At 42.6% G+C, this 27,966-nt stretch overlaps 2 protein-coding genes across 2 annotated transcripts; one reads left to right on the forward strand and one right to left on the reverse strand.

The window, feature by feature from the left end:
- Nucleotides 1-624: 624 nt before the first annotated feature.
- On the reverse strand, nucleotides 625-1,551 carry LOC120545387 (olfactory receptor 49-like). The gene has a single exon (XM_039779658.1). The coding sequence runs from the start codon at nucleotides 1,549-1,551 to the stop codon at nucleotides 625-627; it is 927 nt and encodes a 308-aa protein (XP_039635592.1).
- A 3,672-nt stretch (nucleotides 1,552-5,223) lies between these two features.
- LOC120545393 (olfactory receptor 142-like) lies at nucleotides 5,224-6,164 on the forward strand. The gene has a single exon (XM_039779672.1). The coding sequence runs from the start codon at nucleotides 5,232-5,234 to the stop codon at nucleotides 6,162-6,164; it is 933 nt and encodes a 310-aa protein (XP_039635606.1). The 5' UTR covers nucleotides 5,224-5,231.
- Nucleotides 6,165-27,966: the final 21,802 nt, after the last annotated feature.

Genomic DNA, 27,966 nt, shown 5'->3' on the forward strand with positions numbered 1-27,966 from the left:
AAGCTTTGTCAAAAGCCTTAAAACTAACTAAACCTTGCTTTCAATAAAAACACTTCATGTATTTTTTATCACTTTATTTCATAGATCTTTGTGAAAAAAGCATTTCATAACAGTATAGGAAAATGTTCATTAACTTAAAATCATCATGGAAAACTAATACATCTAATCAGGTGCTTGTTAATGCACAGCAGCTGTGCAGATTCTTTTCAAGTGTCATACTTTAGACCTTAAACAACCATAAATGTAGAGCTGCAAAGATTCATCGATTAGCTGTCAACTATTACATTATTTTCAATTTGAGTCATTTTTTATGAAACAAAAGTAAAACTTGTGTGATGTCAGCTTGTTAAATGTGATTATGTTATAGTTTCTTCTCTCCTCTGTGACAGTAAACTAAATATATTTGAGTTGTGGACTGAGACACTTGAGGACGTCATCTTGGTCTTCGGGAAACCACCTTTTTCACCATTTAACATTTTATAGACCAAAAAACTAATCCATTTATCCAGATTAATCCACAGATTAATCGAGAGTGAAAATAATCAGTAGATGCAGCACTACATTAATGCAATTTCAGTTTCTTAGAAACATGAAAGTCTGTTGTGTGGCCCCAATGTAAGTGGCTTACACTTTAGCAAAGACAAGACTGTTACATATGATGCGAATTTTTGACATGTTTAGACCATAAAGTAAAGGGTTAAAAACTGGTTGGCATGTAAGCCAGTATAATGATAAAAAGATTCTCAAATTATTGGGTACACTCCTCATATCAAACCTGCTCTGTACTATTTCAAAGAAAGAACCAAAGGAAAAGTTGAGCAGGGAAGCGAGGTGAGGTGTGCAGGTACTGACAGCTTTCTGTCTGGTCTGTTTAGAACCAGAATAACACACTTTAAGAATTTTAATGTACGTGTAAAAGATTAGAATAAGAGGACAAATGATTGAGAGTGAAGTAACAAAGAGTCCATAAATGTTGTTGACTCTGGTGTCAGAACAGGCCAGTTTGACAACAGAATAGTTGTCACAGTAAACTTTGTTAATAATGTTTCCACAAAGCTGTAAAGAGCGACTTAAGGATGTCATCACGACACACATCAGTAAAGGGTAAAACCACGTTGCACCTATAAGCATTGCAATTTTGTTAAATGACATTTGGGTGTTATATTGCAGAGGGCAACAGATAGCAAGATATCTGTCATAAGACATGACAGCTAAGTTTAAATATTCTACACCTCCATAAGAGAATAAAAGGAAATTCTGTAGGAAACATACTGAAGCAGGAACAGTGTGAATGTCAGAGAGGATCTGAACCAGAAGGAATGGAAACAACCCTGTACTACCAAACAGTTCATTTACAAACAGGCTGCACAGAAAAAGGTACATAGGTTCATGTAAGCTTCTGTTCATACAGATAACCACAATCAGCAAAAGATTGGCACAAACTATTAACATATATAACGACATAACAATCAGGAAATAGAAGTATTTAAAAAGCCCGGTATCAAAGTAGGCACTAAGTGTGAAATATGAAACCTGAGTAGAGTTTATCATGATCTCCTTTTGCCTCATTAAGCAATCATAACACTGTTTATATGACAAACTAATTTCAAGTGTTACATTGTGTTTTTGTAAAACTGAATACAATCTACACTTGTTTCGGACTATGTGCAGTCAAAATTTTAAACACACATAGTATTCACCTGACACAAAGTAAAAACATTCATATTCATGTGAACTATTTTTACAAACGTACCATTTTCTTATATAAAGTCTAAAGTCTACACTAACGTAAGGCAATGTAGAAAACAGTTTGTGACATTGTGTGAATCCTCACGTATCTGCTGAGTCAGATAGAGTCCATCCTCCTACTGAGCGGAAACTACTGCTTCTCCGTCTTTTAAACTTTTCAAGTCAAAGGACGCCCACAGCACCAGTCTGACTAATTCATCTAATTGATGATAAAAAAGTTGAGACTGTATAGATACTTTATATTTGTAAAAATGCCAACAAAAAGTTCTGGTATCATAAAATCGTTTAATATTTTATCAAACTCGATATGTGTGAGTGATATTGATTAATAAAATCCAGAAATTGATCTTTTAATATCTGGCTTTTCACTATGGATATATAACCCAACAAAAACTGTTTGGGGGTCAGTTCTTTATGTGAACATTAACCTGGTGCATTATAAAATAATTATTTAAGGGTTGCTTCTTGCTTTTTCAAAGTTCTCTGAGAATCTCCTTGTTGTCCAACCAATAAATATTATGACTTGATCCAGCCTGCCTCCTGACATGAGTTAGATAAATCAGTTAAATTTAAGACCTTTTTTGGGATTCTGGGAACACCAGAGCACTGAGGCTCTTTTACAAGTGACAAATGACCTCCTCTGTGCAGTAGATTCTGGTACATGCTTTATATTAATTATTTTAGATCTCAGCTTTGTGCAGCTTTTGATACTGTCAATCATTCTTTCACTGCTGGATTGCTTGTCAAGCTGGGTCGGCATTTCTGGGTCCGCCCTCAATTGTTTTAAATCAAACATTTCATGTGACGTTCCACAAGGTTCAATTTTAGGTCCACTAATCTTCTGTCTTTACATGCTCCTATTGGAAAGAATCATTCTAATACATTACATTTCTTTTAACTGCTACACAGACGATACTCAGATTTACCTCTCAATTCAAATAATCAAGTCGTTGACATAAAAACTGTCTCAAGACCACAAAACTGGCTCCAAGCCATCGAAGATTAGTTGACGGGGACAAAAACAACAGAGATATTACTCTTTCCCTAACACACCATACAAATGTTAATGACCTTTCTGCCTACACCAGACCACATGCTAAGAACCTCGGTTTTATATTTGATGGCGATCTAAGTTTTACCCGCCAGGTAAATTCCAATGTCAGGTCCAGTTCCTTCAACTCAACTCAACATTTCCAAAATTGACAATTCCTATCACCCTCTGATCTAGAAAGAATAATTCATGCACTTTGTTTAAGATTTATGTCTTGATGAAAAATGGGTGAAGCCTTTAACACCAGGATTTAATACACGCCAGAGATCCACCACCCCAGTATCATTAATCCAGGAACATAAAGCCTCAGAAGCACGTTTTTGATCTAAATTTACGGAATGTCCCGATCTATCAACTGAATAGTCAACAACAGCATTAAAATTAGCACCTATTACGAGTTTGAAGTCAGAGAGCTCCAGCAGTACCTTAGTGATCTGTTCATAAAATTATTTTTCAAAAGTATTAGGGGCATAAATTGAGATGAATGCAACATTTCTATTTTCTATATGAACTTTCGCAACTGTTATTCTGCCTTTGCGGTCTGCCCAAGTATCCAACAACTTAAAGCGCAAATTACGCTGACAAATGATAGCCACCTCTTTTGACTTATTTGAAGCTGACGAGCAGGCAACTACAAGGAAAAAGAGATTAGACATGCGATTTGTATCCCTTTTTAACAGATGAGTCTCTTGGAGGAAGGCTATATTAATTCTTTGTTTCCGCAAAAAGTCCAAAACAGCAACTCGTTTCACTGGGTTATTTAGGCCCCTTGTATTTAGGCTAATAATATTCAACTTTGCACCATCAACCATTTAAAAAGTAATAGCAAGGTAAACTATGCAGTAAACAAGAAAAGCAAACTTTCCACAGGGGAAAAAGATGGGGAGGAAATAGGAACTTCTCTGGTTCAGGCTTTGAAAACCTAACATTAGAACAAAACAAAAACAAAAACAGAACAAGGATAAGATTGGGCGCACCCATGTCTATAACTCCTGTAAAACAAAACAAAAGAGTTTCTGTTTCAGCCTGGCGCGTCGCAAGGGAGTCGGTGGCTGCAGCAACCTCATCGATGCGTTTGAAGATGCAATCCACTTTCACGTACAGCCCAGACTCCAGCTTAACAAAAGAGTCATTCAGCATCTTTTGCGTGTTTCGACCTTCTTCTGCAACAACTTCGGCAATGTGTTTCAACAAAGCCCCATGTGATAAATCAGGTAACGAGCTCTCATTGCTAGCAGCATGGCTACTGCTAGCACCACCCTCGCACGAATCAGCACATTCTTCCGAAAAACCTCGAGAATGGTCCGGCTTGTTCTGTTTTGATGGCTTGGGCATGTTTAAAAAGCAATAAGGCAACTAAATAATTGCTTTTGAGAAAGATGGGTGAAGGTAGATAACGAATAACAGGAACGTGGAGCGGGAGAGTTGAAAACGCGACTAATCAGTCCGCCGCCATTACCGGAAGCCAATTCCGTTGACACTGTGGTATTTTAATATTTATATTTAATGATTGTTCTGACTTTTTATATTTCAATTATTTTACCACCCCTCTCAAGCTTGGAACCCTAATGAAATGGTTTCTTTTTCTTGAGGCAAATTTCCAGTTCTCCTTCCCAGTCAGTCTTTTTTCCATCTTGACGTTCCGAGAAAATCAAACGTGTTTGATATTATCCGAAGTTTGAAGTCTTGCTAGTGAAGTTAAATCATGTGAACACTGTCAACAACCAATTCTCCCTCCAGCACCAAACAGGAAGTAGCAAACCGGGTAGAGCCAGTGATGTTTATGGTTTCATGGTGCTGTGTTATTGTGTAAATGTGTTATTTTTTTCAAGCATCACTTAGAAACAAGCAACTACTCGTTGCCACAACGAGCAGGTGTTCTGATAATGAGGTCAGACTGCTGCTGTGGGCGTCTTCTCACTGGAAAAGGTTAAAAGACGTAGAACCATAGTTTCACCTCAGTTAGGACGGACTCACAGTCCGACAGAAGCAGATGAATGTTAGGATTCACACAATGTCATAAACTGTTGTGTAATGTCTTACCTTTAGTATTACAACACACACTTGGGGAATGGTAAGTATGAGGAATTAATGACTCTCCTGTTTGTTGATTGAATATTGTTTGTGATCAATGCTTTATCTGTACACAGTCTGAAGAAAGATTTAAAGGTTGAACTAAACTTTCAGAAATCCTTTGAAGTTTCTGGAAGTGTGTGTGATGTGTTCATGTTTCATTTACAGATTTAAATGTCTTTTAAAACTCTGAGGGAGGGGAGTAGATGTTTAAGGCCATTTGTGGGTTTTTTGTCATTTATGCTCAATAACATTTTTTGCCTAGAATGTTAAATTCAACTTTTTCACCTTTATCATATTTATGATGAAGTTATCTTTTAAAATGTTATAATTTTTGTTTTTCAGAGTCAAGAGGATCATGGTAAACGCTACACAGGTTTCATTTTTCACACTAAGTGCCTATTTTGACACAGGGGCTTTCAAATATTTATATTTTATTATTATCATGTCTTTATATGTTGTAATAATTTGTACCAATCTTTTGCTGATTGTGGTTATCTGTATGAACAGAAGCTTACATGAACCTATGTACCTTTTTCTGTGCAGCCTGTTTGTAAATGAACTGTATGGTAGTACAGGGTTGTTTCCATTCCTTCTGGTTCAGATCATCTCTGACATTCACACTGTTTCTACTTCTTTTTGTTTTATACAGATTTTCTGTTTGTTCTCTTATGGAGGTAGAGAATTTTGGACCTTAGCCATCATGTCTTATGACAGATATCTTGCTATCTGTTATCCTCTACAATATCACACTCATATGACATCTAAAAAGATTGCCATGCTTATTTCTCTAACATGGTTGTACCCTACTCTTACCAATGCTTTGGTAGTGTTTGGTCTGACTGCTCCTTTACAGCTGTGTGGAAACATTATTAACAAAGTGTACTGTGACAACTATTCTGTTGTCAAACTGGCCTGCTCTGACACCAGAGTCAATAACATTTTTGGACTTGTTGACATATTTACAGTAAATGTTAGTCTTATTTTCTTAATTCTTTTCTCTTACATGAGAATTCTTAAAGTGTGTTTATCTGGTTCCAAACAGACCAGACAGAAAGCTCTCAGTACCTGCACACCTCACCTTTTTTCCCTGCTGAATTTTTCTTGTGGAGGTGCCTTTGAAATAATGCAGAGCAGGTTTAATATGAACTATTTACCCAATATTTTGCGCATTTTTCTGTCATTGTACTGGCTAACATGCCAACCACTCATCAACCCTTTACTGTACGGACTGAAAATGTCCAAAATACGCATTGTATGTAGACGTCTGCTCTTTGGGGGGAAAAGGTAACTACAAATGTTATCTGACAACTAAGACCTTTGCTTGTCATGAATACAAATAAATACATTCACTAAATGAGTTACCTTTGAAAGTACTTTTTTTATCTAACTATATAATGTGACAACCTGTAAATGTGTGTTTTAATAAAACACAGATGAAAAGGTTGTTTTGAATCATTCAGCAAAATGTTTTCTTTAAATCACCAACAGTAGAATCATGCCATGTTCTTCTTTTGGATTTTTTAAATTATTTTAGTGTTTTCATTTATTTCAGCACTAAATAAAACAAAAATCAATAGACATAAGGTGTCTAAAACCTGTACATTGTAGCTAAGAATAGTAAGAATAGTATATGTGTCTGTGTGTGTGTGTGTGTATATATATATATATATATATATATATATAAATAAATAGCAGCAGTCATCAGCTCTAGATGAACCTCATAAGCAACTTTGTCTAAATATCTAATGAACTGAGGTACCAAAGACATTTCAAATCATAATCTACATTTAATTTTCTATATTCAACTTTTGCTATTAACCTATTAGTATTTTTTTTCTTGACACAAGGAATTTAGATATATATAGATAGATAGATAGATAGATAGATAGATAGATAGATAGATAGATAGATAGATAGATACAATGATAGATTCTTTATTGATCCCCAAGGGGAAATCCAAGGTCCCAGTAGCTTAAAGACATCACACACAACATACACATACATCATAAACAGGATGATAAAATAACAAATCCACATGAATAATATGGACAATAAAAGAAAAGATACTAAATAAAAAATCTACATGAATGTACTATAAGGGATGTTTAAGCATGAGAGGCTTGCAGTGACAGGGCAGGGACTGACCCAGTGATTCAGTCTGCATGGTAGGTGCTCTATGAGAGGGGGTGTCATGGTGGTAGTGCAAATAAGTGCAAGGATAAAGTCTAGAGATCAGCATTAAATATGGACAATATAAGAGAATGATGTACACATAGTAATATAAAAACTATATAGCAGTGCAAGGATAAAGTTAAAAAAGACAGTATTAAATATGGGCATTATAAGGGAATATAGTAGAAGTAGGACAGACACAAATCAGTCAATATTAGAGGTTTGAAGTAATAGTGTTACAGCCATTGTTCAAGTATTCATTTAGACCTTAGTCCAGGCTGGGGGAATGAGGGAGTTAGGGGTTGAGCATATGGGCTAATATAGTCAGTAAACAGTGTAAGCAGTAAACAGTGGGTCAGTTGACAGTCAGTACATAGCTGTTGTTATAGGAGGCAGCTTTATTTGTATAGCACATTTCAGCAACAGGGCAATTCAAAGTGCTTTACATAAAACATTAAAGAGCAGTTAAAAATGATTAAAAAAATGAAAATATTGAAGAGCAGTTAAAAACAATTAAAATTAATTTAATAAAATGTACAGTGCAGTATAAGAACAAGTCAACCAAGTCCAACTCGGGAGAAAGAAAGGTCTTCAGCATTAATTTGAAAGAGCTGAGAGTTGCGGCGGACCAGCAGTTTTCTGGGAGTTTGTTCCAGATATGTGGAGCATAAAAACTGAACGCTGCTTCTCCCTGTTTAGTTCTGACTCCGGGGACAACAAGCAGACCTGTCCCAGATGACCTGAGAGGTCTGGATGGTTCATAATGTAGTAGACCTGTCCCAGACTACCTGAGAGGTCTGGATGGGTCATAATGTAGTAGACCTGTCCCAGACGACCTGAGAGGTCTGGATGGGTCATAGTGTAGTAGACCTGTCCCAGATGACCTGAGAGGTCTGGGTGGCTCATAGTGTAGTAGACCTGTCCCAGACCACCTGAGAGGTCTGGTTGGTTCAAACTTTACTAGCAGATCAGAAATGTATTTTGCCCCTAAACCGTTTAGTGATTTATAAACCAGCAAATGTATTTTGAAATCAATTCTTTGAGGCACTGGAAGCCAGTGTAAAGACTTCAGAACTGGCGTGATGTGATCCACTTTCTTGGTGTTAGTGAGGACTCAAGCAGCACTGTTCTGAATCAGCTGCAGCTGTCTGAGTGATTTTTTAGGGAGACCTGTAAAGACACCGCTACAGTAGTCAAGTCTACTGAAGATAAAAGCATTTAACAAGAGCTGTCTCAGTGCTGTGGTGTTGTCGAAAACCTGACTGGAAGGCATCAAAACTGTTGTTCAGTGACAAGAAAAGGTTGAGTTGTTGAAAAAACGCTTTTTCAATGATTTTACTTAAAAATGGAAGGTTTGCAGACAGACTACGCAGATAAGTCCATCTCTCCTCTTCCTTTTTGAGAAGCATTGTATAGTTGTATGGCCCTGGGGACAAATGTCTTTCTTAGTCTGTCAGTTGTGCATGGCAGTGTGTGTAGTCTTGAGCTGGTCATGCTCTTGTGCTTTGTGATAGTGCTGTGGAGTGGATGACAGTCATTGTCCAAAATCTTGAGCAGTTTGTTCAGGGTCCTTTTATCTGACAATGAAGTGATGCACTCCAGTTCAGTGCCCACAACAGAGCCAGCTTTCCTTGCCAGCCTGTCCAGTCGCCCAGCATCCCTCTTCTTAGTACTTCCTCCCCAGCATACCACAGCATATAGAGGATGCTGGCAGACATTAAAGGACTACAGCCTCCTCAGGAAGTATAGCCAGCTCTGCCCTTTCTTTCGTGAATTTGCATTACAGCTGGGTATCACCAATTATTTCCTGATTCACAAGATCCCGATTTGACTACATTTTAGATACAATACCAATTTAGCTTGAATATAGAAGAGATTCTCAGAGAACTTCTGCTGTAAATTAATTGAAATTAATTCAAAATGCAACCCTCACATATATTTGATTGTTGTGAACCAGTCCATAAAGTGCTTGGTGCAGGGAGCATAAGCCCAAGCTCATAGTGCAATGGCAAATGGGAATTTCCCTAGTGCAGGGGGGGGGCAGCCATTGTGCAGAGAGGACAGTCCAAAAGTACATAATACCGTGGGGGAAAAGTTAAAATGTTAAGCCATGTTTAACTGTTGTATGGCTTGGAGGTAAGGCAAGGCAAGGCAAGGCAGCTTTATTTGTATAGCACATTTCAGCAACAGGGCAATTCAAAGTGCTTTACATAAAACATTAAAGAGCAGTAAGAAAACAATTAAAAACAATTTAAAAACATTAAAAGACAAGAATAAAATTGATAGTGCAGTATAAGAATAAAAGGTACAGTGCAGTATAAGAAATTAAAGTTAATAAAATAGATTATTTAAAGAAAAGCAACATCAAAAGATAGGTCTTTAGCTTAGATTTAAAAGAACTGAGAGTTGGAGCGGACCTACAGGTTTCTGGGAGTTTGTTCCAAATATGTGGAGCATAAAAACTGAACGCTGCTTCCCCCTGTTTAGTTCTGACTCTGGGGACAACAAGTAGACCTGTCCCAGATGACCTGAGAGGTCTGGGTGGGTCATAATGTAGTAGCAGATCAGAAATGTATTTTGGCCCTAAACCGTTTAGTGATTTATAAACCAGTAAAAGTATTTTGAAATCAATTCTTTGAGGCACTGGAAGCCAGTGTAGAGACTTCAGTACTGGAGTGATGTGATCCACTTTCTTGGTCTTGGTGAGGACTCGGGCAGCAGCATTCTGAATCAGTTGTAGCTGTCTGATTGATTTTTTGGGGAGACCTGTAAAGACACCGTTACAGTAGTCAAGTCTACTGAAGATAAAAGCATGGACAAGTTTTTCCAGATCCTGCTGAGACATAAGTCCTTTAACCCTTGATATATTTTTAAGGTGATAATAGGCTGATTTTTTTTATTATGTTAATGTGGCTTTTAAAATTCAGGTCTGAGTCCATGACTACACCAAGATTTCTGGCTTTGTCTGTTGTTTACAACATTGTTGTTTGAAGCTGAGCGCTGACTTTCAATCGTTCCTCTTTTGCTCCAAAAACAACCACCTCCGTTTTTTCTTCATTTAATTTAAGAAAGTTCTGGCACAACCAATCATTAATCTGTTCAATGCACATATTTAATTGTTGTATTGGGCTATAGTTCCTTGGCGATAAGGTTATGTAAATTTGGGTGTCATCCGCATAACTATGGTAACTTATTTTGTTGTTTTCCATAATCTGAGCCAGTGGAAGCATGTAGATGTTGAACAGAAGAGGCCCCAGAACTGAGCCTTGGGGAACTCCGCACGTCATATTTGTATGCTCAGATGTATAATTACCTATAGACACAAAGTAGTCCCTATTCTTTAAATAGGATTCAAACCACTTTAGTACTGAGCCAGAAAGACCAACCCAGTTTTCCAATCGGTCAAGCAATATGTCATGGTCTACCGTATCAAATGCAGCATGAGATCAAGTAATACTAATACTGAAATTTTGCCACTATCTGTGTTTAAGTGGATGTCATTAAAGACTTTGACAAGAGCCGTCTCAGTGCTGTGGTGTGGTCGAAAACCTGACTGGAAGGCATCAAAACTGTTGTTTAGCGATAAGAAAAGGTTGAGTTGTTGAAAAAACACTTTTTCTATGATTTTACTTAAAAATGGAAGGTTTGATATTGGCCTATAGTTGCTCATTAGTGTCGTGTCTAGATTGTTCTTTTTTAGGAATGGCTTGATGACTGCAGTTTTCAGGGCCTGTGGGAAGATACCTGAGAGCAGAGATGTGTTTACAATCTGTAGAAGATCAGAAGCCAAACAATTCAAAACATTGATAGATATCAATAAATATCAAGGCAACAGGAGGAGGTTTTCAGATGTTGTATAATGTCCTCCAGGTTTTTAAGGTTGATCGTATGAAATTGTGTCATGTTGGAATTTGTTTAGGTAGATGCTATCTCTGAAGCGTGATGTTCTACTGGTATCGCTCTATAAATCTTCCATGATGGCAAAAGGGTGAACAGGTGATGTGCAGGGTGGTAGGGGTCAGTGGAGATGTTTGTAGCCTTCCTGATGATTCTGGTGTCATAGTGTGAGGCTATGGTAGGCAGACTACAGCCAATAATCTTGGAGGCTCTGTGCACTACTTTCTCTAGCTGTTGCTTATCCTGGCTGGTCCCGTTACCATACCAGGACAGGATAGAGGTCAGTGTGCTTTCCAAGACGGCTTGGTAGAAATGAGTCATGCCATTGTAGCTCACCCCAAATTTCCTCAGTTGACGGAAGAAGTAGTGCCTCTGATGGGCTTTGCTTACAATGAGACTGATGTTCAGGTCCCATAAGAGAGACTGGTGTGTGGTGGGGCTGAAGAAGCGGAAGGAGGGGATCCTCTCAACAACCTGGCCATTGATGGAGAGGGGAAGGTGCTGGGCTGCCTTCTTTCTAAAGTGAACTATCAGCTTTTTGGTTTTAGATGTATTAAGGATTAGGTTATGGTCCTCACACCACCTCACCAGCTGTACTACTTCACCCCGGTAAACAGATTCATCACCATTAGAGATAAGACCTACTACAGTGGTATCACCTGCAAATGTTAACAGTTTAATTGATGTTGAGTGGGATGTACAGTTGTTGGTATAGAGTTAATATAAAAGAGGAGACAGGACACAACCTTATGGGGCACCGGTGTTAAGAACCCTGCTTGATGACACATGATTATTCATTTTGATATATTGTGTGCTACAGCACAAGAAGTTCAAGCTCTATTGACACAGTAGAGCATTAATACCTATGGCTAAGAGAGAGTTGTTCAGCCTGACAGGGATAATGGTGTTAAAAGCTGAACTAAAATCAAGGAACAGAACAGTGGTTTCCTGTGTGCTGTGTTGATCATTTAAATGATTACCAAAATGGTGAATGTCTGTTCTGGAAGCAGAAAGCTGCTAAAACAACAGCAGCACGTGAGTAACATAATATATTAGACTTGTAGCATTAAAGCTATAGTGCTTAGTTTCTGTTGGCCCCATGAGGAATTCTAAGTAATGACAACAAAACTGTCGGCGCGTCCACATGATACAAGCCTTCCGTGATCGCGCAGCTCAGCTGCAAAAGGATCTACGTCACGTTACCTTCAGGAAATACATTTTAAACCAAACCTCCATCTTTTTCTGTACTAAACTAAGTAGATGATGTGCCTAAACTTAACCAAACTGCTGCAGTTCAAATTTTCTTCATCAGTAAAGAACTGCTGACTGCAGGTTAAGAATTAAACACATGCACTGTAATGGCGAGGAACAACTGGATATACTCTCTCTCTCCATCTAAAATGAATGTTTGATGCTTTTATATGTCAACACTGACTAACGTTAGCTTGGAGAGCTAATCATCCTTAAAAAAAGTTAAGGCATGTATAGATACTTTATATTTGTAAACATGCAAACAAAAATGTATGGAATCATAAAATAGTTTGTGGTAATATTTTGTCAAACTCGATATTGTAGCGACCCTACAGGACTAGTATAGGAGAGACGCTTGGGGTGTTCATTGGGGGAAGATGTTGCCCTAGTTCAGCTGATTGGTCAGGTTCAGAAAGGGGCAGGAAAAAGGGAGGAGAGGGAAGGAGGAGAAGCGGGAAAGGGGAGAGGTGCTTATGTTATGAGAGGAAGCTAACTAGCTACTTACGGCCACCAGCCTTTTTGTTGTTTTGGGCAGTCTTCCAACCTTGTTATTAGCCTGTATTCTAGGGTAATAAAACCCAGTTTATCCGGTTAAACTTCAGCCATCGTCTCCTTGTCATACAGCTAGCTGGCCAGCCATGTGGCGGAGCCGCGAGCGCTACACTGGTGTCAGAAGTGGGATCAACTACATTGCCATTCCCCGCATGATAGCTAGCTAGCTACCACTGCTAGCCACCACCGAGGAAACAAGATGACTGAACGTAACGGAAAGTGGGATCGCTATGCCCTATATACTCCCCCTGAAACACCAAAGAGGAAGCCGACAGAGGACGACCAAGTTGTACGGAGAAAGGTGGGAAAAATAACTCACTCACCACTAGCTACAATGCTGACGGACATCCCCGAAGCTATGGCAAAAGTCCGTTTCAAGTTGCCGCATCGGCCAGACCATGCTCCGGAGGATTAAATGTAAACAATCCGGACGCATGTATACCTTGCATCAGCCAACCAGTCACTACGCTGGCAGATCCCAAAGGTAAAATGGATTGCCAACCAAGTTCTATCACAGAGTTAGAGAAAGACATTACAGCTAGAATAGAGGATGGCTTTATGCAGAGAATGAGCCTTGCAATGGAGCGGGCTTTTGGACTTTTCCTGAAAAGCTTTGTGACTTAACCTCGTGAATCAGAGGCTAACGCTTATCAGGAGAATGTGGGCACCAACAATGCCCATGCTAAAATGGCCACATCTGAAAATAAGCGTGCTGCAGTTGCTGATGTCCATGATGCTAATGTTCCTGTGGATGTCTTGTATTCACAACCCACCCACCATTCAGATGAGGGTATCAGTTCAGATTCTCACCCTGTGGAGAGACTTGAAAAGTGTTGCTCCCTTACTGCCGCCCCAGCTAGTTCACACGCGGCCGCTAACCAACCAGGTAACCTGGTACCTGGAAACTCACAAGGCTCGGTATAGAGGGGAGCAACCCGAGCCAACCTTCGCTCCCCAGAGGTTGTGATAATCAGTCTGCGGTAAAAGCACTACAACTCCCTGTCACTCATGCCCTTTGCACCTAAAATACCTTAAACAATGACAGCTGCCGAGTACCCGTATTGGTCAATGGCCAATTGACCAACGCCCTGCTCGACTCAGGGTCAACTGCCACTCTCCTTCGCCCTGATCTACTTCCAGCTGGAACTCAACCCCAAGCCACCAATGTCCCTCTCACCACAGTCACTGGGGGAAAAGCTCCCATGCTGGGGAGGTGTGAAACACAGATCCAAGTTTGGGCTTATTCAGCCTGCCAACCGGTCTGGGTCGCTGAAGTAACAGAGAGTTGTATACTTGGACTGGACTTTCTGTGTGAGGCAAGGACTGTACTGGACTTCCACACACGGACAATTACGTATCTATTCCCTTCCTGAGTGACCCCCTCATCCCCAAAATGACTAGTAATGTAGTTGAGGACGATTATGCGAGAACCGACCCATTCTCCCGACTCTTCTTAGGGGTAAGTCCCTTCTGCAGGAAACCTTTGCCCACTAACAGCTGACAACCCCACAGCCCCATTTCCATTGGACAACCAGCCATACTTACCTGCAGTTATCCAGACCACAAGTGTAGCCCCCATGTCCGAGAAAGAGCCAGCAGCCAGTGCAACCGCCAAGGACCTGTGGGAGAAAAATCGTGAAGGTTTGAACTTGGAGCAGCAGAATAAGCTCTGGAACCTCCTGCATGAGTATCGACACAGTTTTTCCACCAACCCCAACGACGTGGGGCTCACTCACTTGGTTCAGCACTCCATCAATACTGGGGATGCACAGCCAATCCACCAGCAGCCTAGGCGCCTCCCCTATGCCGGCCAAGCTGCTGCGAACCACATTCTACAAGAAATGAAAGTTGCGGGCATTATTGAGCCTTCCGAAAGTCCATGGGTGTCATCGGTTGTTATGGATCCTAGGAAGGATGGGAAGTGGAGGTTTTGTGTTGACTTCCGACCCTTAAACGACAAAACAGTGAAAGACTCTTATCCAATGCCGCAGATAGATGAGTCGCTCCACTATGTGGCCGGCTCAGCCTGGTTTTCCTCATTGGACCTCCGGAGTGAATATTGGCAGGTGGCCATGGCTCCAGAAGACAAAGCCAAGACCGCCTTTAACATGGGGCGGGGCCTGTGGCAGTTCACCACCATGCCATTTGGGCTGTGCAACGCTTGCGTGTGCAATATTACCAAAGATGTATAAACCAAAAGTAGAATGTTATAAAAATTTCTGAAAAGCTTTCGCTAAATTTGAAATGTTATTTTTTTCAAGCATCACTTAGAAACAAGCACCTACTTGTTGCCACAACGAGCAGGTGTTCTGATAATGAGGTCAGACTGCTGCTGTGGGCGTCTCCTCACTGGAAAAGGTTAAAAGACGTAGAACCATAGTTTGAGCTCAGTTAGGACGGACTCACAGTCCGACAGAAGCAGATGAATGTTAGAGTTCACCCAATGTCATAAACTGTTGTGTAATGTTTTACCTTTAGTATTACAACACATACTTGGGGAGTATGAGGAATTAATTACTCTGCTGTTTGTTGATTGAATACTGTTTGTGATCAATGCTTTATCTGTACACAGTCTGAAGAAAGATTTAAAGGTTGAACTAAACTTTCAGAAATCCTTTAACAAAATGTAACATGAAGTTATCTTGTAAAATGTTATAATTTTTGTTTATCAGAGTCAGGAGGATCATGGTAAACGCTACGCAGGTTTCATTTTTCACACTAAGTGCCTATTTTGACACCAGGGTTTTCAAATATTTATATTTTATTATTGTCATATGTTTATATATTGTAATAATTTGTACCAATCTTTTGCTGATTGTGGTTATCTGTATGTACAGAAGCTTACATGAACCTATGTACCTTTTTCTGTGCAGCCTGTTTGTAAATGAACTGTATGGTAGTACAGGGTTGTTTCCATTCCTTCTGGTTCAGATCATCTCTGACATTCACACTATTTCTGCTTCTCTTTGTTTTATACAGATTTTCTGTTTGTACTCTTATGGAACTAGAGAATTTTGGACCTTAGCCATCATGTCTTATGACAGATATCTTGCTATCTGTTATCCTCTACAATATCACACTCGTATGACATCTAAAAAGATTGCCGTGCTTATTGCTTTAACATGGTTGTACTCTTTTCTTGCCAATGCTTTGGTAGTGTTTGGTCTGACTGCTCCTTTACAGCTGTGTGGAAACATTATTAACAAAGTTTACTGTGACAACTATTCTGTTGTCAAACTGGCCTGCTCTGACACAACAGCCAATAACATTTATGGACTTGTTCATCTATTTACAGTAAACTGTGGTCTTATAATCTTAATTCTTTTCTCTTACATGAGGATTCTTAAAGTTTGTTTTTCTGGTTCCAAACAGACCAGACAGAAAGCTCTCAGTACCTGCACACCTCAACTTTTTTCCCTGCTGAATTTTTCTTGTGGAGCTTTCTTTGAAATAGTACAGAGCAGGTTTAATATGAACTATTTACCGAATATGTTTCGCATTTTTCTGTCATTGTACTGGCTTACATTCCAACCACTCATCAACCCTTTACTGTACGGACTGAAAATGTCCAAAATACGCATTGTATGTAGACGTCTGCTCGTTGTGGGGAAAATGTAACGTAAATGTTATCTGACAACTAAGAGCTTTGCTTGTCATAAATAAAAATAGATTTATTAAATGAGTTATCTTTGACAGCACTTTTGTCAACTGTATCTATATAATGTGACAACCTGTAACTGCATGTTTTAATAAAACACAGATGAAAAGGTTGCTTTGAATCATTAAGCAAAAGGTTTTCTTTAAATCACCAAAAGTAGATTCATGCTGTGTTCTTATTTTGGATTTTTGTAATTATTTTAGCGTTTTCATTGGTTACTGTTTTACTATTAAGCCCTAAAGAAAACAAGTCAATAGACATGAGGTGTATAAAACTTGTACAGTGTAGGTAAGAATAATACAATACATATAGCAGCAGTCATCAGCTCTAGATGAACCTCATAAGCAACTTTCTCTAAGTATCCAATAAACTGAGGTAGAGAAGACATTTCAAATTGTAATCTATATTTAATCTTTTAACTTTTGCTATTAACCTATTATTAGTATTTTTTCTTGACACAAGGAATTTACATTACAATAAAGCTGGGTATCACCAATGATTTGCTGATTCAAAAGATCACGATTTGTCTACCTTATCAATTTTGATTAGGTTAGGGACATTTTAGATATGATACCAGTTTAGCTTGAATATAGAAGAGATTCTCAGAGAACGTGTGCTGTAAATTGATTGAAATTGATTCAAAATGCAACCCTCAAATATGTTTGATAATGCACCAGGTTAATGTTTACAATATCAACTGCCCCCCCCCAAAAGTTAGTTTAAAGTAGTTTTTTACTTCCCAGTACTAAATTGACAGTCATTGACAAACTACAGCAGTCGCCAACACAAAACCAGACAACTGTTGACTATAGCCAGAGAGGAGAGGGACCATGAAACAACTTTACAACTATACCATGGTTATCAAAACTGGTGATGGTGTTTCTTACCCCAATGGAGCTACATGATTACCTAACCATCATCAGGTGCGTGTTAAGTGTGAGGCCTATGTTCATTTAGTGCATGTGTCTGTCTTTGATTGTTGATTTGAAGAAGGCCTAAGGGCCAATACGTCAGAATAAAAAGAAAAACGCATATGGAGCCACTTTTTTCTTACTTTTAACACAACATTAACACACATAAATTAGAAATATTCTATACAAGTTACTTTTGGGTAAAACTTGTAAAGATTTACAAAGAATATGTTTACGGCATTTCATCTCTAAGTGGTGCGTTTTGGGACCGATTGGTGAGATTGCTGTGGACTAAGTACACATGCACTGTAAACCCGAGGGTGTAACGGTAGGTTTCCACACAGCGAAATTTCGCTTTGCTCTCATTGAGGTTGAATGGAGACGAAATTCGCCCTGATTGAGCGAGATGAGAGCGAATCGCCGAGGGGAGCGAAATAAAGTTGACGAAAGTTTAACTTTATTCAAATGAGGACCACTCAAGAACCAATCAGGTCCGCGTGTTTGTGTTTGGAGGCGGGAATTACAAAAAAATTCTGACCAAGATGGCGGAGGTCATCGGCGCCGTATCATGAAAATTTTGATGTGATAAAATGTTTCTACACGAACATCGGTACTTCTATCAACACAAATTGTGTTTTGTATGACACACAAACTTAATTAGGGCACATACACCACTAAATAGATCACTGTATATGTTAGTTTAAACACTCGAACTTTTCAGCTAGCCGACAGGCTAATCGCTAGCATGTTCGGACATTGGATTTCATTGTAGCCTAGCCAGGTAGCTAGCTAGCTAGGCTACTTGTGCATTTGTTTGATTACATGTTTTATTGGCAAACATTTGACGCTTGTAGCAACACGGATTGTTGTTTATATGTCACACCACTTTAAACAGGGCCAACACACACCACCAAATTGACCACTGGAGATAGTTTAAACACTCAAAATGATTCAGCTAGCCGACAAGTCACCCGCTAGCATGTTCGGACATTGCATTTCATTGTAAGCATAGCAAGGCAGCTAGGCTACATAGCCAAGTTACCAGAGCATTTATGAGCTAACATTTTACCGATGGTTTGCTGCTGTGCATTTTTACCGCCCTGTCTTCTGACAGCCCGGGACATTTAAAAAATGTTTGCTGTCTTGCATGTTGTTTTCGCGACCACTCCCCTGGAGGCAAACTTTCGCTGGCCGAAATTCGCGAGGTGTGTAAACGGGTTGTGGACCAGTCCAAAAAGTGCTTGGTGCAGGAGGCACAAGCCAGAGCTCAGTGCAATGGCGAATGGGAATTTCCCTAGTGCAGGGGGGGGCAGCCATTGTGCAGAGAGGACAGTCCAAACGTACATAATACCGCGGGGAAAAAGTTAAAATGTTAAGCCATGTTTAAGTGTCTTATGGCTTGGAGGTAGGTGCTATCTCTGAAGCGTGATGTTCTACTGGTATCGCTCTATAAATCTTCCCTGATTGCAACAGGTTGAACAGGTGATGTGCTGGGTGGTAGGGGTCAGTGGAGATGTTTCTAGCCTTCCTGATGATTCTGGTGTCATAGTGTGAGGCTATGGTAGGCAGACTACAGCCAATAATCTTGGAGGCTCTATGCACTACTTTCTCTAGCTGTTGCTTATCCTGGCTTGTCCCGTTACCGTCCCAGGACAGGATAGAGGTCAGTGTGCTTTCCAAGATGGCTCGGTAGAATTGAGTCATGCCATTCTAGCTAACCCCAAATTTCCTCAGTTGACGGAGGAAGTAGAGCCTCTGATGGGCTTTGTTTACAATGAGACTGATGTTCAGGTCCCATAAGGGAGACTGGTGTGTGGTGGAGCTGAAGAAGGAGGGGATCCTCTCAACCTCTCAACTATCAGCTCTTTGGTTTTTGATGTATTGAGGATTAGTTTATGGTCCTCACACCACCTCACCAGCTGTACTACTTCACCCCGGTAAACAGATTTATCACCATCAGAGATAAGACCTATACAGTGGTATCATCTGTAAATGTTAACAGTTTAACTGATGTTGAGTGGGATGTACAGTTGTTGGTATAAAGATAATATAAAAGAGGAGACAGAACACACCCTTATGGGGTGCCGGTGTTAAGAACCCTGCTTAATGACACGATTATGAATTTTGACATATTGTTTGCTACAGGACAAGAAGTTCAAGATCTATTGACACAGTAGAGCATTAATACCTATGGCTAGGAGAGAGTTGTACAGTCTGACAGGGATAATGGTGTTAAAAGCTGAGCTAAAATCAAGGAACAGAACAGCGGTTTCCTGTGTGCTGTGTTGATCATTTAAATGATTACCAAAATGGTGAATGTCTGTTCTGGAAGTAGAAAGCTGCTAAAACAACAGCAGCACGTGAGTAATATAATATATTAGACTTGTAGCATTAAAGCTATAGTGCGTTGTTTCTGTCGTTTCTGATGCTTTCATATCTCAACACTGTTTAACCTTAGCTTGGAGAGCTAATCTTCCTGTTGGGCCACAGACTTAAGAACATGACACCACCCAACACATCACAGTGTTGTCCACAACTCGAATATATTGAGTTTAGTGTCACAGAGGTGTGAAGAAACTTGAAAAGATTCACATTTATCAGAATAGTTCACTTGTGATCCAGGGAACCAGGCCCCTTGTCTGATTGGTCGGAGAGAATCGTCACTAATCACTGCATCATCATTGCTAGCGACAGACGGGGGTGTCCTGAACAAACCCGCCATTTTTAAATAGTTTAGCCATATTCATTTTTTTTTTTGCTGCCTCCAGCTTCTTTAGAAACAAAATTTGTCTTCTGGCTGTGGCCACAACAACACACCTTCCACGTTCTGTTTGTGTGTCGCGTTAGGTCACGGTAGTTTCCTGCGGCGTCGCTATAACGACCAGCCACGCTCGCCTCAGGCATGACACGGTACGAAATCTGCAATAGAAAAAGGAGGAGGAGCCAAGTAGAATCGAGCAAGTACCGTGTAATGGAAAAACGCCATTAATGTGTCGATCAATAGGATGGTATGGGCCCTGATGATAAAGTAGGACTGGCCTGTTGGTTTCTACTGTTCTGAAAAGGTATAAAGCAGCTGACAGACGTGACTGCAGCACTCTGCAGCACAACAGGTAACACACACTGAACTGGGTGTGATGTGTTCATGTTTCATTTACAGATTTAAATGTCTTTAAAACGTCTGAGGGAGGGGAGTAGATGTTTAAGGCCGTGTGTGAGGTTTTCGTCATTTATGCTCAAGTCATTTTTTCGCCTTGAAGAATGTTAAATTCAACTTTTTCAACTTTATCATATTTCAGTCTTGGAGCTTATGTGGATGTAGGGACTTTGAAATACTTGTATTTCATCCATCCATCCATCTTCTTCCGCTTATCCGGTGTCGGGTCGCGGGGGGAGCAGGTCCAGCAGGGGACCCTAAACTTCCCTTTCCCGAGCCACATTAACCAGCTCTGGCTGGGGGATCCCAAGGCGTTCCCAGGCCAGGTTGGAGATATAATCCCTCCACCTAGTCCTGGGTCTTCCCCGAGGCCTCCTCCCAGCTGGACGTGCCTGGAACACCTCCCTAGGGATGCCCGAACCACCTCAACTGGCTCCTTTTGACGCGAAGGAGCAGCGGCTCTACTCTGAGCTCCTCACGGATGACTGAGCTTCTCACCCTATCTCTAAGGGAGACGCCAGCCCCCCTCCTGAGGAAACCCATTTCGGTCACAGGCCAACCCGTTCTCATTCCGAAGTCGTAAAATAAGTACGTTTGGTCAGTGTCCTTCAGCGTGTGATGCGACGAAAAAGGCACCCTTCGGCGTATTTGTGTAACGTACTGGGGAGAGCCGCAGTTGGATGAGATTTAGCGAGTGGTATGTAATGGGAAATTGCTGGGTAAGGACGGTGGTTGGGCTGGCGGATGGGTAAAACACCGAACTTTCACTCAGGAGACTCGGGTTCGCGCCCCGCGTGTGGCGTTTTGTTTCCCCGTCTCCGGCGTGTGTTTCCCGGCTTTTGAGGCGTCCTTTCCCCGTTGTTTTTCTTTTTTTTCCCCCGTCTACGGCGTGTGTTTCCCGGGTTTTGAGGCGTCCTTTCCCCGTTGTTTTTCTCCTAAACCTAACCTCCGCGATTCCGTTATTGTCGCGCTTCACCTGCGGTGTGTTTCCCGGCTTTTGAGGTGTCCTTTCCCCGTTGTTTTTCTCCGAAAAAGGGACGGCAATAGTGGCGACTAAGCACGTTTACATGAGACGGTAAAGGAGACTTTTAACTTCAAATAAGAACGAGAAAGGCTCCTGACCGAACGTCCTTATTTTACGAGTTGGGTGTGAGAATGTGTTGCACAGGCCGATAATGCCATCAGGATCACGTCATCTGCAAAGAGCAGCGATGAGATCCCCAGCCCACCGAACTGCAACCCCTCCCCACCCGACTACGCCTTGATATCCTGTCCATAAATATTACAAACAGGATTGGTGACAAAGCGCAGCCCTGGCGGAGGCCAACCCTCACCTGAAACGAGTCCGACTTACTGCCGAGAACCCGGACACAGCTCTCACTTTGGTCGTACAAAGATTGGATGGCCCTGAGAAGAGACCCCCTCACCCCATACTCCCGCAGCACCTCCCACAGTATCTCCCGGGGGACCCGATACGCACGCCTTCTCCAGATCCACAAAACACATGTAGACTGGTTGGGCGTACTCCCCCGCTCCAGGATCCTTGCGAGTAAAGAGCTGGTCCATTGTTCCACGACCAGGACGGAATCCGCATTGTTCCTCTTCAACCTGAGGTTCGACTATCTGCGAACCCTCCTCTTTCCAGCACCTTGGAGTAGACTTTACCAGGGAGGCTGAGAAGTGTGATACCCCTGTAATTGGCACACACCCTCTGGTCCCCCTTTTTAAAAAGGGGAACCACCACCCCAGTCTGCCACTCCTTTGGCACTGTTCCAGACTTCCACGCAATGTTGAAGAGACATGTCAACCAGGACAGCCCCTCCACACCCAGAGCCTTGAGCATTTCTGGACTGATCTCATCAAGCCCAGGGGCTTTGCCACTGTGGAGTTGTTTGACTACATCAGTGACTTCCGCCTGGGAAATCGACGACAATCCCCCGTCATCCTCCAGTTCTGCCTCTAACATAGAGGGCGTATTAGTCGGATTCAGGAGTTCCTCAAAATGCTCCTTCCACCGCCCTATTACCTCCTCAGTTGAGGTCAACAGTGTCCCCTCCTTACTGTACACAGCTTGGATGGTTCCCCGCTTCCCCCTCCTGAGGTGGCGAACAGTTTTCCAGAAGCACTTTGGTGCCGACTGAAAGTCCTTCTCCATGTCTTCTCCAAACTTCTCCCACACCCGCTGCTTTGCCTCTTTCACGGCAGAGGCTGCAGCCCTTCGGGCCCTTCGGTACCCTGCAACTGCCTCTGGAATCCTCTGGGATAACATATCCTGGAAGGACTCCTTCTTAAGTCGGACGGCTTCCCTGACCACCGGTGTCCACCATGGTGTTCGTGGGTTACCGTCCCTTGAGGCACCTAAGACCCTAAGACCACAGCTCCTCGCCGCAGCTTCAGCAATGGAAACTTTGAACATTGTCCACTCAGGTTCAATGCCCCCCAGCGCTCCACAGGGATGCCGAAAAGCTCCGCCCGGAGGTGTGAGTTGAAAGTCTGTCGGACAGGGGCCTCCCAGACGCGCTTCCAATTTACCCGCACTACCCGTTTGGGCTTACCAGGTCTGTCCAGAGTCTTCCCCACCCCTGACCCAACTCACCACCAGATGGTGATCGGTTGACAGCTCTGCCCCTCTCTTCACCCGGTGTCCAAAACATACGGCCTCAGATCAGATGAAACAATTATAAAATCGATCATTGACCGTTGGCCTAGGGTGCTCTGGTACCAAGTACACTTATGAGCATCCCTATGTTCGAACATGGTGTTCGTTATAGACAATCCATGACTAGCACAGAAGTCCTACAACAAACAACCACTCTGGTTTAGACCAGGGAGGCCGTTCCTCCCAATCACGCCTCTCCAGGTGTCTCCATCATTGCCCACGTGCGCTTTGAAGTCCCCCAGCAGAACAATGGAGTCCCCCACTGGAGCCCCATACAGGATTCCACTCAAGGTCTCCAAGAAGGCCGAATACTCCGAACTCCTGTTTGGTGCATATGCACAAACAACAGTCAGAGTTTTCCCCCCCACCACCCGCAGGCGTAGGGAGGCGACCCTCTCGTCCACCGGGGTAAACTCCAACGTAGCGGCGCTCAGCCGGGGGCTTGTGAGTATCCCCCGCCCGGCGCCTCACACCCTGGGCAACTCCGGAGAAGAAAAGAGTCCAATCCCTATCCAGGAGTATGGTTCTGGAACCGAGACTGTGCGTAGAGGTAAGCCCCACCAGATCTACCTCCCGCACCAGTTCCGGCTCCTTCCCCCACAGAGAGGTGACGTTCCACGTCCCCAGAGCCAGCATCTGCCGCCCGGGTCTGGTCTGTCGAGGCCCCTGACCTTCACTGCCCCCCGTGTGGCAGCGCACCTGACCCCAGCGGTTCCTCCCACAGGTGGTGGGCCCATGGGGCTCCGTGGCTCCGTGGCAAACCCGGCCACCAGACGCTCGCTGACGAGACATCTGGGCCTGGCTCCAGACGGGGGCCCCGGGCTTCCTCCGGGCAGGGTCACTTCACCTCTTCCTCGATTTTTCACAGGGTTTTTGAACCATTCTTTGTCTGGCCCCTCACCTGAGACCACTTTGCCGTGGGAGATCCTACCAGGAGCACAAAGCTCCAGACAACACAGCCCTCAGGTTCATAGAGACACACAAACCTCTCCACCACGATAAGGTGATGGTTCCCGGAGAGGAACTTGTATTTCATGTTAACTGCAATGGTATACATAGTTATTATTATTACCAACACATCTCTGATTGTGGTTATCTGTATGAACAGAAGCTTACATGAACCTATGTACCTTTTTCTGTGCAGCCTGTTTGTAACTGAACTGTATGGTAGTACAGGGTTGTTTCCATTCCTTCTGGTTCAGATCCTCTCTGAGATTCACACTGTTTCTGCTCCATTCTGTTTCCTGCAGATTTTGTGTGTATACTTATGGCAGCGTAGAGTTTAGTAACTTATCCATCATGTCTTATGACAGATATCTTGCTATCTGTTATCCTCTACAATATAACACTCGTATGACATCTAACAAGGCGGTTATCTTAATTATTGTGATATGGTTGTACTCTTTTGTAAACATTTTAATTACTTTATCCTTAAACATCCATTTGACACTCTGTGGAAACAATATAAACAGTTTGTATTGTCATAACTACCTTGTTGCTAAATTGGCCTGTTCTGACGTCAAAGTGAATAACATTTATGGTCTTTTTTCTATTTCTTTCTCCATTTTGGTCCCTTTGATTTTAATCCTTTGCTCTTACATGAAAATTCGTAATATTTGTTTTGCTGGTTCCAAACAGACGAGACAGAAAGCTGTCAGTACCTGCACACCTCACCTCGCTTCACTCCTAAACATTTCTTTTGGCTGCTGGTTTGAAATACTTCAGAGTAGATTTGATATGACCAGTGTATCCAGTGTATTTTTTCATCATACAGCCACTTTTGAATCCTTTCATGTATGGATTGCAAATGTCCAAAATATACGGAATACATGTAAACATGTCCTCTGGTATAAGATGTTTGCCTATCGCAGAGATATTAAGTAGATGTGACAAAGACTTGATATGACCTGAGTACCAAGTATGCTTTACATTATTTTGTCTCAGTATTTTCTGATAATGCAACCACTGAATCCTATCATATATGGATCGCAGATGTCCAAAATGCGTGTACAAATATTTTCTGTTGTAAAATGTTGACTAGTCCCAGTGAAAAGATGTAAAAAGTATAGTTATTCAAATATCTAGTATTGAAATGTTTGCTCATTTTAGAAAAAAACTGCAAAATGTAAGCATTCCTGACAGTGTCACTAGATAATTATGAGTTGTAGTATATTGAAATAAAATGCCAGCAATGTACTTATGAATATGGCAAATGTTAAGCCCTTTATTTAATAATAAAAGATTTAATGGCTCATAACAATACAACTTAGCAATGAATCCCAAAATTAATGAAACCAGAAAATAAAAAACAGTTTAGAGATTAAAAACTGTCAGAGTTCATTATTACTCAATGCCATTGTGTGATGGCTAAAGTAAGTGTGTGTGTGTGTGTGTGTGTGTGTGTATGTGTGTGTGTGTGTATGTGCGTTAGAACTGTAATTGGGCCGTAAAAGTTAGGCCCGACAAGGCCCGAGCCTGACAGAATTCGGCCCAAGCCTGACAAGAACATTTTGAATGACAGCTTTTTAAAGACCCGAACCTGTTTACAGCCCAACATTATTCAAATGTGCGCATGCACACAGCTCTTTTGCCTTATGCATGACTAACCGAGGCTATAGGCCACTTGGAAGTTGGAACAAAGAAATAAAATAAGTCCTCTAGAGGTCAGCCTCCGTTTCACCCCCTCAGCATCCATTTTCGCGCTAATTGAAATACATCACCTGACCGCTCATTTACCGCGCAACCTGGAGCGCAAGCCAGAGTCTGTGTAAAATGATAGAAATTAAGACTTAACCCATTAGGTTCGGGCAAAGATATTCAGCTCTAGTGTGTGTGTGTGGGGGGGGGGCTTGTTTAACTATATTCATGGGGTCCAAAAACCAGGAGTCCAGTATACTTGTGGGGTCCCGACAGCTTTGTGGGGCCTAGTGTTAATTGTGTCACCTATTTTTAATTTAGTCTTAGTCTTGTGCCAAAAATTGTTGTTAGTCAAAAAAAGTTTTAGTCAAAAGAGAACTCAAGGTATCTTAGTCAAGTTTTAGTCGACTAAAAGTCTCGACATTTTAGTCAAGTTTTAGTCAAAACATTTTAGTCTTTTTTTAAATAAATTATTTCTGATAACCATTTCAGTAAAATAGTTATAAAAATAAATAAATTATCAAACCAAAAACCCCAATGGAAAAACAAGGTAGAAATGGAGTGACCCTGCCCGGAGGAAGCCCGGGGCCCCCGTCTGGAGCCAGGCCCAGACGGGGCTCGTCGGCGAGCGCCTGGTGGCCGGGTTTGCCACGGAGCCCGGCCGGGCACAGCCCGAACAAGCTACGTGGCTCCCATCTCTCCAGCCCATGGGCCCACCACCTGTGGGAGGAACTGCTGGATCGGGTGCGCTGCCACATGGGTGGCAGTGAAGGTCAGGGGCCTCGACGGACCAGACCGGGCAGCAGATGCTGGCTCTGGGGACGGGAACGTCACCTCTCTGTGGGGAAGGAGCCGGAACTGGCGCGGGAGGTGGAGCGCTCCACCGGTTAGATCTGGTGGGGCTTACCTCTACGCACAGTCTCGGTTCTGGAACTGTACTCCTGGATAGGGTTGGACTCTTTCTTCTCCCGAGTTGCTCAGGGTGTGCGGCCGGGCGGGTGTGGGGATACTAACAAGCCCCCGGCTGAGCGCCGCTGCGTTGGAGTTTACCCCGGTGGACGAGAGGGTCGCCTCCCCGCCGCTGCGGGTTGTGGGGAAAAACTCTGACTGTTGTTTGTGCATATGCACCAAACAGGAGTTCGGAGTATTCGGCCTTCTTGGAGACCTTGAGTGGAGTCCTGCATGGGGCGCCAGTGGGGAATCCATTGTTCTGCTGGGGGACTTCAACGACACGTGGGCAATGATGGAGACACCTGGAGGGAGTGATTGGGAGGAACGGCCTCCCTGATCTAAACCAGAGTGGTTGTTTGTTGTTGGACTTCTGTGCTAGTCATGGATTGTCTATAACGAACACCATGTTCGAACATAGGGATGCTCATAAGTGTACCTGGTACCAGAGCACCCTAGGCCGAAGGTCAATGATCGATTTTATAATCGTTTCATCTGATCTGAGGCCGTATGTTTTGGACACTCCGGGTGAAGAGAGGGGCAGAGCTGTCAACTGATCACCATCTGGTGGTGAGTTGGGCAGGGGTGGGGGAAGACTCTGGACAGACCTGGTAAGCCCAAACGTAGTGCGGGTAAATTGGGAACGTCTGGAGGAGGACCCTGTCCAACGGACTTTCAACTCGCACCTCGGGCGGAGCTTTCGTGCATCCCTGTGGAGGCTGGGGGCATTGAACCAGAGTGGACAATGTTCAAAGTTTCCATTGCTGAAGCGCGCGCGGGAGCTGTGGTCTTAGGGTCTTAGGTGCCTCAAGGGCGGTAACCCACGAACACCGTGGTGGACACCGGTGGTCAGGGAAGCCGTCCGACTGAAGAAGGAGTCTTTCCGGGATATGTTATCCCAGAGGACCTCGGAGGGCAGTTGCAGGGCACCGGCGGGCCCGGAGGGCTGCAGCCTCTGCCGTGAAAGAGGCAAAGCAGCGGGTGTGGGAGAAGTTTGGAGAAGACATGGAGAAGGACTTTCGGTCGGCACCAAAGTGCTTCTGGAAAACTGTTCGCCACCTCAGGAGGGGAAGCGGGGAACCATCCAAGCTGTGTACAGTAAGGATGGGACACTGTTGACCTCAACTGAGGGTAATAGGTAATAGGGTGGAAGGAGCATTTTGAGGAACTCCTGAATCCGACTAATACGCCCTCTATGTTAGAGGCAGAGCTGGAGGATGACGGGGATTGTCGGTCAATTTCCCAGGC

Source organism: Perca fluviatilis, chromosome 2, assembly GCF_010015445.1.
Source record: "Perca fluviatilis chromosome 2, GENO_Pfluv_1.0, whole genome shotgun sequence".
NCBI classification, from domain to species: domain Eukaryota; kingdom Metazoa; phylum Chordata; class Actinopteri; order Perciformes; family Percidae; genus Perca; species Perca fluviatilis.

What these genes read in the sequence shown, in the direction of transcription:
- LOC120545393 (XM_039779672.1), top strand. Translation starts at nt 5,232, where the DNA reads ATGGTAAACGCTACACAGGTTTCATTTTTCACACTAAGTGCCTATTTT.
- LOC120545387 (XM_039779658.1), bottom strand. Translation starts at nt 1,551, where the DNA reads ATGATAAACTCTACTCAGGTTTCATATTTCACACTTAGTGCCTACTTT.